Source organism: Procambarus clarkii, chromosome 74 (assembly GCF_040958095.1).
Source record: "Procambarus clarkii isolate CNS0578487 chromosome 74, FALCON_Pclarkii_2.0, whole genome shotgun sequence".
In the NCBI taxonomy this organism is placed as follows: Eukaryota; Metazoa; Arthropoda; class Malacostraca; order Decapoda; family Cambaridae; genus Procambarus; species Procambarus clarkii.
Window position 1 is genome coordinate 317,293 of NC_091223.1, and position 13,951 is coordinate 331,243.

The 13,951-nt window shown below is 44.9% G+C and overlaps 1 protein-coding gene across 2 annotated transcripts; it reads right to left on the reverse strand.

Annotated features, from left to right (window-relative positions):
* Nucleotides 1-2,509: 2,509 nt before the first annotated feature.
* On the reverse strand, nt 2,510-9,393 carry LOC138356712 (uncharacterized). Of its 2 annotated transcripts, none has more exons than XR_011224562.1 (2): nt 3,623-9,393; nt 2,510-3,232 (listed from the first exon to the last, which is right to left on the reverse strand). XR_011224562.1 is itself a non-coding variant. In XM_069312901.1 (2 exons), the coding sequence occupies exon 2, from the start codon at nt 7,297-7,299 to the stop codon at nt 4,366-4,368; it is 2,934 nt and encodes a 977-aa protein (XP_069169002.1). In that variant the 5' UTR covers nt 7,300-8,536; nt 8,927-9,393; the 3' UTR covers nt 2,510-4,365. The 2 variants fall into 2 exon arrangements, 1 of the variants encoding a protein (XP_069169002.1); XM_069312901.1 differs by having other exon boundaries at nt 2,510-8,536; nt 8,927-9,393.
* Nucleotides 9,394-13,951: the final 4,558 nt, after the last annotated feature.

Here is a 13,951-nt window from a genome sequence, read left to right on the forward strand (position 1 = left end):
AAATCCCTTTTCAGGAATACACCATCCATAGTTTCGCCTTCCATAACCTCGTCTTCCAGGAACTCGCCTTCCATAACCTCGTCGTCTATAACATCGCCATCCAGGATCTCCCCTTCCATAACTACGTCTTGCAGCATCTCGTCTTCCATAACCTCGCCGTCCAAGATGTCATCTTCTGTAACCCTGCAATCCACGATCCTTCAGTCAATATCGTCGTCGCCCAGGATCCAACCATCCATATCCTCTCCGCCTAGGATTCAACCGTGCACATCGTCGCAGCCCAGGATGCAACAAAATATATCCTCGCCGTATAGGATATCACGACCAATATCCTCGCCGCCCAGGATGCAACCATCCAAATCAACGCCACCCAGGATGCAACCATCCATATCCTCACCGCATAGGACGCCAACACCCATATCCTCGCCGTCCAGTGTGGAACCTTCAATAAGCTCGCCACCTAGGATGTCACCACCCATATCCTCGCCGCCCAGGATGCAACCATACATATCCTCATCGCACAGGAAGCAAGTGTCCATTTTGTCGCCCCCAAAGAAGCAAACATCCATAACCTCGCAGCCTAGCATTCATAAATCTAAAACCTCGCTGCTCAGGATCTAGCTATACAATACTTCCAATATTATCCGGTAATTGGTCTCTACTATCACCTCATGTTATCTCAGTATAACATATGCAACTAATCCACTTAAAATTGTAAATTAAAAACAAATAAACGTAAAAATTTACATATATCTCATTTACTTCATATCTTAGAGGATTTCATGGCTTCACCTCTATGCAAATACATCAATGTTTCCTTCAGGTAAAACATACATCATAAAACTGCATAAGGCTTTTAGGCTCCTACGTGGCAGCTCCTAGTTATCTTCACACAAACTCATTTATATGTTTAATCTACGCTTGAAAAAAAAGATGGACATGGGTAAGGGAATGAAACATAGTCTTGATGTCTGTCATCCCAAGCTTTACGTTCGTTCTCACGAACGTGGCAGGGGGGACCAGTGCTGAGCGGCTGTCTGCGCCTACCAGACTGGTGGACTGGATATGAGCAGTCCTCTTTGACTCCTGGAAACTCCTTCACGATACAACAGACTTCCTAAACGAGATAGTCAGCATCAGTGGTTCAGTTCCCAGAGGAGACTGACTTTTCAATGGATGTGGTATCGCTCTACCCGAGCACACAACAGAGAGAAGCAGCCAAAGTGGTAGCAAACATCTATGATGAAAACATACATAAAAATTACAAAACAACTACGAGACGCAGGAGTATGGAGGACGTCTCACAAAAAGTTACTGTAAGAATAATCCATGTAATGAGGGACGCACACTCCTTCAATTTGATGGTAAGGCATATAGACAGACGAAGGGCACTGAGGTAGGAGCGTAGCAATTGCAGACATCTTCTATTTGAAAGGGACAGATCCCACTGAAATGACGCCCCGTACCGGCAGAGTACTACAGATATACAGATGATATCTTTGGAGTTAAGGTAGACGGACTACCATGTCAAGAGGGTTTCTTTGCTTGTGCAAACACAGTCCACGGAAACATAAAATTTTCCCCAGAACACGACGACACCACAATAAATTTCCTGGATATCCTAGACACGAAACTCTTTATCCCAGCTAGACGACCTGAGGGAGATGTTCAGGCACAGAAGAAACGCTGAAACACTAAAATGAAACTACACGGAAGACTAGAGAACAAATTTTCACGCCCCCGGCCAACCTGTTGAAGGATAGGAGATGGATCCTCCTGACTGTGATGTTTCTTGGTTTCGCGGGGAAACTCTAACAGAAACTCAAAAACGGTTGGACCTGGTTAGCAAAAGCTTTGCTAAAGTCAAGATATACAACATCACAATCCTTACAACTATCAACCGCCTTAACTATGCTAGATAAAATGAGTAAAAATTTCTTAAACATGAACTGCCAATATATCCATCTATAGAATGGATCTAAATTCACTTGAACATGTCTAGCGTAGGATGACAAAACTAATCCCTCAAATTAAAAATATGTCATATGAAAAGAGATTAACAAAGCTTGAATTGATTTCTCTGGAATGACGAAAAATAAGGTGTGACATGAAATAGGTTTTCAAGTGTATGAATGGTATTATATAGACTGTGGGTTGGTTGGTGTTGTCGTCGTTGATCCTTCTCTATGGACAACCCAACCCACAACTCGGCAGAGTGCTTATACTAGGAGATCACCCTTGGCGCTTCTGGCTCTTGGAGAGGGGCTCAACGTCACACGTTCAGGGGATGCGGCTCCAACACTTAGCCTCGTTGTCACGTGCACACACCCACTCGAGCCGCTGTGACTCCCCACTCTCTCCTTATGAGATATGATCTCCTCAATCCCCCTATGACTTACCAGTATTACCTCCTACCCTGTCCACAGCAGTGGTTCATGGTTCTTCCTCTCTCTCTCTCCTTCTTTACCACCTCCTGGGAAGCCTCACTAGGACAAGGGCAAACACCAGCAAATTGTAACACATTTACTGAACAAAGCACATACACGATACATACACACATCTAATAATAATGAATCCTATACTCTATAATATCCAAATCAGGTTGCACTCCAATACCATCAGAACTCTATTATCAGCTTATCAAGTGGTATCCCAACTCCTGGTTCACCACCTGGTACTACTAACCTCCTCAAGTTGGTCAAGCCCACACACTGTTGCACCATCAGCAAGATAACATATATATATAGAAAACCAGCATTTGAATGCAATAACATATACCAGTATAAATGTTCATTGATACTTCAATATAAGAAACTCCTTGACATAAGGATGCCAACAGTCACTCACCTCTCACTGCGTCTTGCACGCTACTGACAACCAAACACTATCAACTCCCTATAAGTAATCCACCAGAACTTCCCCTTCCACCTCTGGAAGTTCACAACCCTAATATCCTTAGGTTCTGCCGGGCCTCACTACCAGGATCCTCTGCAGCTCCTCCAGGCTGCTATCATGAAGTTTCCTTGTGCAACTACGGTGCTTCACCCTTCTGTTAGGTTCTTCCACAGCTCTCTTGGCTGCTACACCACCTCTACAGAAGCACGTGACACTCCTCTTCACTGCTGCTTCTCCTCACAGCTCGAGGTCCTCTGCTCCACTACCTTGGAGTCTCATCAGCTACATCATCTGCTGGCTTCGAAGTTCTCAGCAACTTCTTCCCCAAAGAACAAACCTGCAACCCATCGACGTTCCAATAAAATGTTCCCCTTTAACACATAAACACAAATAACCACACAATATGCTTGCCTCAAACCTCTATCTGTCCTCTACATACAGTGAGAGTGGACTCCCCCGTTTTGGGCGGGTCCATACTCCACCTCGCCTGGCGGCGGCGTCCTCACTCGCTGGGAGGGTCTTCCTCCATCCGGAGCCGGCTCCCTCAGTCGTCCGCCAGCGCTCAGAGAGGACGGACGTCGCTCCGTGTTCCTCCCTCTTCACTCTCCTATTTCAGGCCTTCTGCCTTATTAAAACATGTCTAACTTATAAATAAACATCGCTACTGTCGCTGGGCACACGACCAACTACAATGCAATCACTATGAACTGGCGTATATCGTGCTTACCACAGATTAACTGGTCGAGGGCGCTTTTCCTCTGACGGCGTCTGGTCAGGGCGCTCCACACAGCCCACAATAATGCTTCTGGGCGATTTAATATCTGCTCGTCGACCAGGACTTGAGACCACAACGTTCCCAGCTCGATTCCACAGCTGGTACGTCCGCACACTTCTCTTCTCTGCGAGATATATCACTAGGGGTTCCCTTCTGGCGGGAGCTCAAACGGAGCGCGGCTTCCCCCTGCGATGTCTGGCACTCAAGTGAGGTCAAGGTCCTCCAGAAGCGAGCCTCAAGCCTCCAGCAAAATGTCCACATCTCCTAGCCAGTCATTTATCTATTTCCTTACTTACTGCCCATAATCTTAAATTGTTTTACATATCCAACCAGCCATTTTTCATATGGGTTATCACCTCAATATTTGCTAGACCTTCTAGTTAGGTCAGGCTTGCTGAATAACTCTCAAGAAGGGAGACTCGTTTCTCCTGCAGGCTGAGATCATAACACTCCCCTCCCCTTATTTTTGAGAGTTATTCCAGTGGCAAAGCTCGGGATAATACATCCGCCACCACACTGTCTCGTTCTTCACCCGATATACTCTCTTAGGAGTCTACAATTAGTTCGTTGCTCCTTGCAACATCTGGCTCACCTCTCTCCAGAACCATGATCTTCTCATAAACGATTTGACTTCTCTGGCACCTCTTGGCTAGGCTGTCCTCCTTGGACGCCTGCAATCCATTGGTCCACTCTACTTACTGTCTCCACCCTCCGTTTCCTCGTCTTCTCTTCACGTCCAGAGTCAGACATCTGCTGTCCGTACCTCCTCTGTCGTCTTCACACTTCCATCTACTGCCATTATACTTTCGTCTCCTGCCATCATACTTCACTCCCTGGTCTTCACCGACGATCCTCCCTTTCGTCTCCTCATTTATCTGAGACCTTATCCTGTTCGACTCCCATCGAGTCCTCGGCTTTCTTCTATTCCTCCATGCTTGCATCATCATCCTCTTCCCACACTTCTCACCTCTATACCCCTCCATTTCTTCTCCTTCAACTCTTCTTCGTTCCCTAAAAGTTTCTTCGGGCACCATACTACAACCAATAGCACTCGACTGTGCATGTCGCTCTACCTCTCCTAGAGTGCTCGTAAGCATCTCTCCACACATACTGTCTCTTCTCCTTTCATTTTCCCGGCTATTACTCTTCTTCACTATCTCTCCTCCACGTCTTCTGTGAAACATGTCGACTCCTGACATCTCAAACAACTTAACTCCACTATCCATATGCCTCTGTGCTCGTGGACCACTTGACGCTCTATTCCCGTCCTCAGTCTGTCCACATCTTTCCTCATTCCTACTCAGCACAGTTGCATTCGCCTTCCGACTCTCAATTTCAGCAGTCTGGGCTCTCTTCCGGTCAACTCCCTTCACAGTATTCTTCTTCGGCTGGGCCATCTTCACTTTCGACCTCACCGAGACTCCATTTGCCTGGGCTGGACCTTCATCAAACAGCCATGCTATATCTACATCGATATCTTCCACTGGTTGAATCGACACTGTATCATCTTCTCCAGCGTCTTCCTTGTCGGCCACCTCTGCCTTCCTCACTACCGAGACGGGGTACTCAATGGCTTGGCGGTCTCCTGACTCATCCCCTCGGATGTCAGTCAGGTTCACACTCTCAGGCGTCCCACCCGTGCAGTGGCCTTCTGGGCACTCCTCTGGCACAGTCTCCGCTATGACTCTTGGCAACACCTTTGTCCCACACAAGTCATTCCCCAGGATCACTTGGACTCCTGGAATAGGTATGTCGGGGCACACTCCCAACATCACCTCTGCCGACACATATTCCGACCTTAGCTGGACAGTACAAACGGGCATGTCACTCTCCGACAATAACCCATATACTTTCATCTTCCCACTGCCAGCTAACCGTCGATCATTCCCAATCAGGCTTCTCGCAATCAAGCTCTGATTAGCTCCGGTATCTCTTAAGATACCAACTTCTACCTCAGGTTGGCCTCCTACACTGATCCAACCTTTGCTCATGAACGGTCTATACCTCTCGTTCACTAAGTTCATCTTCTGTGGTTTGTCTCGGAACACATTAGTATATTTACCTCGGGGGTCACACATGGCCAGGGTCACAACTCTCTTGCCCTGCCGACAATCTCGCATCACGTGACCCAATCCGTTACAATTGTAACATCTCATCTGGGAAAAGTCTCTTCTATATGTACCAGAGTAGCTCTGACTCTGCCCACTCGTATTGGAGTTCCTCGGGCCAGACGTACTACTCGTACTCTGTGGAGCTTTACTGGATTCTTGATTTCCTGGATACCGATCAGTTTCTCGTTTTGCTCCTCCATCTTCACTTTCAGACGAAGTGCGCGACCTACTCTTCTGAGTTTTTGGGTACTTACTTTTATCTGCCCATTTATCAAAATTTTTCTCACCCCAAACTCTTCTGGGTCTTTCATAATTTCTTCCTCCCCAGACTCCATTGGATCTGCTATTGCTGCATCTCGCCTCGCTTCTCACTCTGTTCTCCCTTAAGCTCTTGTACGCTTCAGTAATCATATCCGCCCTATCTGCGGCATCTTTCACCTCCTTTATCCCTGCTTCTTGGATCTTGAACTTTGTTTCGGGATGCATCATCTCCAAGAACTTCTCCATGACCATCAGTTGCTTCAGGTCAGCATAAGATCCAACTCCAGCAGCCTCAATCCACTTCTGGAATCGTCTTTCCAGATCTCTTGCTGTCTCAGCAAACGTACACGCTCCAACTTTGATCATCTCTCTGAAGCGCTTCCTATAAGCTTCTGGGGTTAACTGAAACGAGCGCAATATGCTGCTCTTTACTGTGGCATAATCCTGGCACTCTTCCAGTGACAATTGGGTGTATGCCTCCCTGGCTGCACCGGTCAATCTTAACTGGACCAGCTGGGCCCATTCCTCCTGTGGCCACTCCTTGATACTGGCTACTTTCTCAAAATGCTCGAAGAAGCTCTCTGCCTCTTCGGGAACAAACAAGGGAATGTCCTTCTCCCTAACCCTAACCTCTGGTGGGTGTGATACCTGGGTGGTGCTCTCTGGCAACCCATGTTCAATCCTCTGCTCAGCCAAGGTTCTATTCGCTTCTATCTGCATTTGTTTTGTTCTCTCTTTTTCTTTTTCGACCTGGGCTTTTTCTTTTTCGACCTGGGCTTTTTCTTTTTCGACCTCTAGTCTTGCTTTCTCTTTTTCTATTTCCAGTCTGGTTTTTTCTTTTTCCTTCTCTGCTTCATTTTTCATCTGGAGTTCTAATTTCATCTTTTCCAGCTGGAACTGTCTCTCCTTGTCCTCTCGTTGTTGCTGCATCTGGAGCTCTAACTGGAATCTCTCCAAGCTCCTATTTCGGCTACTCCTGCTACTGCGGCTACTCTTGCTGCTCCTACTCGATCCCTGGGATCTCACTTCATCCTGCCCATCATCCTCCTTTCTACTTTCAGCTCCTTCCTGGGCTCCTTGTTCTGCCGCTTCACTTCTGGCTCTCAACTGCCTCAGGATCTCATCCTTCATCCCAGCTACTTTAGATGCTTTCAACCTGATGCCACATTTTTCTGCTATTTGTTTCAATTGATCCCTCGTGCAACCTTCTAAGTCCTCAGGCTTGCCTGACTCCACAAACGCTTGCACCTTATCCATCTTTGTCCTGTGAGTCTTCCCAAGAGAGAGAGTATACACCTGCGATCACACAGTTTATCTATTTCAGCAAGGGTGTACAAATCCACTCTTGGACAGGGTGTGGGTGTGTCAGTTCACTCTCCCGGACACAGGCCCCCAATTTATTATATAGACTGTGGGTTGGTTGGTGTTGTCGTCGTTGATCCTTCTCTATGGACAACCCAACCCACAACTCGGCAGAGTGCTTATACTAGGAGATCACCCTTGGCGCTTCTGGCTCTTGGAGAGGGGCTCAATGTCACACGTTCAGGGGATGCGGCTCCAACACTTAGCCTCGTTGTCACGTGCACACACCCACTCGAGCCGCTGTGACTCCCCACTCTCTCCTTATGAGATATGATCTCCTCAATCCCCCTATGACTTACCAGTATTACCTCCTACCCTGTCCACAGCAGTGGTTCATGGTTCTTCCTCTCTCTCTCTCCTTCTTTACCACCTCCTGGGAAGCCTCACTAGGACAAGGGCAAACACCAGCAAATTGTAACACATTTACTGAACAAAGCACATACACGATACATACACACATCTAATAATAATGAATCCTATACTCTATAATATCCAAATCAGGTTGCACTCCAATACCATCAGAACTCTATTATCAGCTTATCAAGTGGTATCCCAACTCCTGGTTCACCACCTGGTACTACTAACCTCCTCAAGTTGGTCAAGCCCACACACTGTTGCACCATCAGCAAGATAACATATATATATAGAAAACCAGCATTTGAATGCAATAACATATACCAGTATAAATGTTCATTGATACTTCAATATAAGAAACTCCTTGACATAAGGATGCCAACAGTCACTCACCTCTCACTGCGTCTTGCACGCTACTGACAACCAAACACTATCAACTCCCTATAAGTAATCCACCAGAACTTCCCCTTCCACCTCTGGAAGTTCACAACCCTAATATCCTTAGGTTCTGCCGGGCCTCACTACCAGGATCCTCTGCAGCTCCTCCAGGCTGCTATCATGAAGTTTCCTTGTGCAACTACGGTGCTTCACCCTTCTGTTAGGTTCTTCCACAGCTCTCTTGGCTGCTACACCACCTCTACAGAAGCACGTGACACTCCTCTTCACTGCTGCTTCTCCTCACAGCTCGAGGTCCTCTGCTCCACTACCTTGGAGTCTCATCAGCTACATCATCTGCTGGCTTCGAAGTTCTCAGCAACTTCTTCCCCAAAGAACAAACCTGCAACCCATCGACGTTCCAATAAAATGTTCCCCTTTAACACATAAACACAAATAACCACACAATATGCTTGCCTCAAACCTCTATCTGTCCTCTACATACAGTGAGAGTGGACTCCCCCGTTTTGGGCGGGTCCATACTCCACCTCGCCTGGCGGCGGCGTCCTCACTCGCTGGGAGGGTCTTCCTCCATCCGGAGCCGGCTCCCTCAGTCGTCCGCCAGCGCTCAGAGAGGACGGACGTCGCTCCGTGTTCCTCCCTCTTCACTCTCCTATTTCAGGCCTTCTGCCTTATTAAAACATGTCTAACTTATAAATAAACATCGCTACTGTCGCTGGGCACACGACCAACTACAATGCAATCACTATGAACTGGCGTATATCGTGCTTACCACAGATTAACTGGTCGAGGGCGCTTTTCCTCTGACGGCGTCTGGTCAGGGCGCTCCACACAGCCCACAATAATGCTTCTGGGCGATTTAATATCTGCTCGTCGACCAGGACTTGAGACCACAACGTTCCCAGCTCGATTCCACAGCTGGTACGTCCGCACACTTCTCTTCTCTGCGAGATATATCACTAGGGGTTCCCTTCTGGCGGGAGCTCAAACGGAGCGCGGCTTCCCCCTGCGATGTCTGGCACTCAAGTGAGGTCAAGGTCCTCCAGAAGCGAGCCTCAAGCCTCCAGCAAAATGTCCACATCTCCTAGCCAGTCATTTATCTATTTCCTTACTTACTGCCCATAATCTTAAATTGTTTTACATATCCAACCAGCCATTTTTCATATGGGTTATCACCTCAATATTTGCTAGACCTTCTAGTTAGGTCAGGCTTGCTGAATAACTCTCAAGAAGGGAGACTCGTTTCTCCTGCAGGCTGAGATCATAACAATGGACAAAACAAAGGAGATATTAATATGGTATTAAAAGCATCAACACGAGTCAGACCACGAAAAAATGAGTATAAATTTTTAAAATTTAGGTTTATTTAGGTTAGATTTTAGATTTAGGAAAGACTTGGGTAAACACTGATTCGGTAACTAGGTTGTTGATTGTGAAACCACAATCAACAACCTAGGTTTCACAATGTGAAACCAATTCCCGCTTAACTTGGTGGAGGTGAGGATCCCTTGATTGCTTCAAGTGAGTGATGGACATGTATGTGAATGGGATTGGGTGGTTATAAATAGGAGTTGCCTCGTATAGGCTAGTAGGCCTTCTACAGTTACCTCTATTATGTTCTTATGTATATATGAATGAGATTGGTTGGCTATAAATAGGTTCTAACTCGTACTGGCCAATAAGCCTTCTGAAGTTAACTTTATTCATATTCTTATGTTATTATCCCTCCCGATTTTCGGAAGAAACAAATTTAAAACCATTGATATGAAGAGAGATTGATAAAAAATTATTTACATTTTCTAAAAAAGTTCGTAATTGGGGAGTGGCATGATTTATATGTTCAAGTGGATGAATGGGCATAACATATAGGATATTAATAGAGAGTTGAAAGTATGTACATAAAATAGAACATGAAACAATGGGTGTACGTCGGATAAAGTTAGATTTAAGAAAGATGTGGGTAAATACTGGTCCGGTAACAGGAATTGTCAATTTGTGGAGCCTAATTTAATAGACGTAGGATCTTTTGAGTTTTTCAAGCGTAGGTTAGACATTTATATATAAGTTGGAGGATATTTATTGGTGCTGCAACGTATTAGGCAATAGGCCTTTTGCAGCTTAATTGATTCTTATCTTTTTTATGTTCTTATGTAATAAGGCAATAATAAATCAATACATAATAGAACTCGAAACAATGGACACAAATTGGGCAAGTTTAGATTTAGTAAAGTCCCAAATAATTTTGTTTGAGAGAGAGCTGAGAATTTGGGGAACCAATTACAGGGTAACTTAGTAGATTAAAGATCCTTGGATAGTTTAAATCATAGGTTAGACATATATATGACTCAATTTGAATTAGTTAAGATTTAGGAAACACCTGAGTAAATACTGCTTCGGTAACAGGGTTGTTGATTTGTGTAGCATATGAACATAAGGTAACTGCAGAAGGCCTATTGGCCCATACGAGGCAGCTCCTATTAAGAACCACCCAATCCCACTCATGTACATTTCAATCCAACGCTTGAAACAATCGAGGAACTCCACCTCCACTACGTTTCGTAGTAATTGGTTCCACAAATCAACTACCTTGTTACCGAACCAGTATTTACCAAAGTCTTTCCCAAATCTAAACTTGTCCAATTTCTTCCCATTGTTTCGCATTCTGTACTGTGTTGATACTTTTAATACTCCATTAATATCCGCTTTGTTATTTCCATTCATCCACTTGTAAACCTCTATCATGTCACCCCTAACACTTCGCCTTGCCAGTGATTGCAATTTAAGCTTTGTTAATCTTTCCTCATATGAAAGATTTCTAATTTGCAGAATTAAGTTTGTCATTCTACGCTGGACTCGTTCAAGTGAATTTATATCCATTCAATAGTACTGCGACCAAAACTGAGCTGCATGTCTAAATGGGGCCTAACTAGAGCTGACGAACAACACCAGGTGTCTTGTTACTAACGCTTTGATTAATAAATCCCAGTGTCCTATTTGCCTTATTATGAAGATTTATGCATTAATCCTTTGGTTTTAAATTCTTACTAATCATAACTCCCAGATCCCTTTCGCATTCCGACTTCGCAATCTCAACACCATCCAGCTCGTATCATGTAACTCCATCATCATTACCTAGCCTCAAAACTTTACATTTATTAGCATTAAACAGCATCTGCCAATCTTTTGACCATTTCAAAACCCTATTTAGATCAACTAAACGAATCACTGAAACACATAAAAGACGTAGGATCCCTTTATTGTTTCAAGCGTAGTTTAGACATCTCAGGGTAACGATTGTATTTTTAACGTCACGTTTATCTTACTTTATCTGCAGTGTTACTTTAGCTATTTCCTAAATCGATTTTAATGAATAAAATCTTTCTATTGAGAAAATACACTGTGTATCCCTGTCACCTCACCTGTAAGATGAGAAACTCTGGATCACCACAATAAAACACGATCTCACGTCACCTTGTTTCATTACTGCTGATTTTCCCTGCTTGAGCAGATATTCTGGACTGCCTGTTGTAACTATGGATTATTTCTCCACGAGATTCAGGTATTCCGACAGGAAGAAAAGGGTGCTGAAACTTAACATGGTGATCAAGGTTTCTCACATTAAGCTCTCCGAAATGCAAAAGAGAAAATCAAATGTCTCTCTAAGGAAGTATGTGTGTACGATGAATACACTTATTGGTGCACGCATGGAGACTGAGATGCAAGCGCAAACTGTACCCAAGAGATTACTCTCGCCATCACGATCAAGACTCTCGGAATCCACGACTAGTCAATCCGGAATCTCGTCCCCTAAATCCCTTTTCAGGATATCACCATCCATAGCTTCGCCTTCCATAACCTCGTCGTCTATAACATCGCCATCCAGGATCTCCCCTTCCATAACTACGTCTTGCAGCATCTCGTCTTCCATAACCTCGCCGTCCAAGATGTCATCTGTAACCCTGCATTCCACGATCCTTCAGTCAATATCGTCGTCGCCCAGGATCCAACCATCCATATCCTCTCCGCCCAGGATACAACCGTGCACATCGTCGCAGCCCAGGATGCAACAAAATATATCCTCGCCGTATAGGATATCACCACCAATATCCTCGCCGCCCAGGATGCAACCATCCAAATCAACGCCACCCAGGATGCAACCATCCATATCCTCACCGCATAGGACGCCAACACCCATATCCTCGCCGTCCAGTATGGAACCTTCAATAAGCTCGCCACCTAGGATGTCACCACCCATATCCTCGCCGCCCAGGATGCAACCATACATATCCTCATCGCCCAGGAAGCAAGTATCCATTTTGTCGCCCCCAAAGAAGCAAACATACATAACCTCGCAGCCTAGCATTCATAAATCTAAAACCTCGCTGCTCAGGATCTAGCTATACAATACTTCCAATATTATCCGGTAATTGGTCTCTACTATCACCTCATGTTATCTCAGTATAACATATGCAACTAATCCACTTAAAATTGTAAATTAAAAACAAATAAACGTAAAAATTTACATATATCTCATTTACTTCACATCTCAGAGGATTTCATGGATTCACCTCTATGCAAATACATCAATGTTTCCTTCAGGTAAGACATACATCATAAAACTGCATAAGGCTTTTAGGCTCCTACGTGGCAGCTCCTAGTTATCTTCACACAAACTCATTTATATGTTTAATCTACGCTTGAAAAAAAAGATGGACATAAAAGCATGGGTAAGGGAATGAAACATAGTCTTGATGTCTGTCATCCCAAGCTTTACGTTCGTTCTCACGAACGTGGCAGGGGCGACCAGTGCTGAGCGGCTGTCTGCGCCTACCAGACTGGTGGACTGGATATGAGCAGTCCTCTTTGACTCCTGGAAACTCCTTCACGATACAACAGACTTCCTAAACGAGATAGTCAGCATCAGTGGTTCAGTTCCCAGAGGAGACTGACTTTTCAATGGATGTGGTATCGCTCTACCCGAGCACACAACAGAGAGAAGCAGCCAAAGTGGTAGCAAACATCTATGATGAAAACATACATAAAAATTACAAAACAACTACGAGACGCAGGAGTATGGAGGACGTCTCACAAAAAGTTACTGTAAGAATAATCCATGTAATGAGGGACGCACACTCCTTCAATTTGATGGTAAGGCATATAGACAGACGAAGGGCACTGAGGTAGGAGCGTAGCAATTGCAGACATCTTCTATTTGAAAGTGACAGATCCCACTGAAATGACGCCCCGTACCGGCAGAGTACTACAGATATACAGATGATATATTTGGAGTTAAGGTAGGAGGACTACCATGTCAAGAGGGTTTCTTTGCTTGTGCAAACACAGTCCACGGAAACATAAAATTTTCCCCAGAACACGACGACACCACAATCAATTTCCTGGATATCCTAGACACGAAACTCTTTATCCCAGCTAGACGACCTGAGGGAGATGTTCAGGCACAGAGGAAACGCTGAAACACTAAAATGAAACTACACGGAAGACTAGAGAACAAATTTTCACGCCCCCGGCCAACCTGTTGAAGGATAGGAGATGGATCCTCCTGACTGTGATGTTTCTTGGTTTCGCGGGGAAACTCTAGCAGAAACTCAAAAACGGTTGGACCTGGTTAGCAAAAGCTTTGCTAAAGTCAAGATATACAACATCACAATCCTTACAACTATCAACTGCCTTAACTATGCTAGATAAAATGAGTAAAAATTTCTTAAACATGAACTGCCAATATATCCATCTATAGAATGGATCTAAATTCACTTGAACATGTCTAGCGTAGGATGAC

Coding starts and splice junctions, on each gene's coding strand:
- LOC138356712 (XM_069312901.1), bottom strand. CDS start 7,299: ATGGATAAGGTGCAAGCGTTTGTGGAGTCAGGCAAGCCTGAGGACTTA.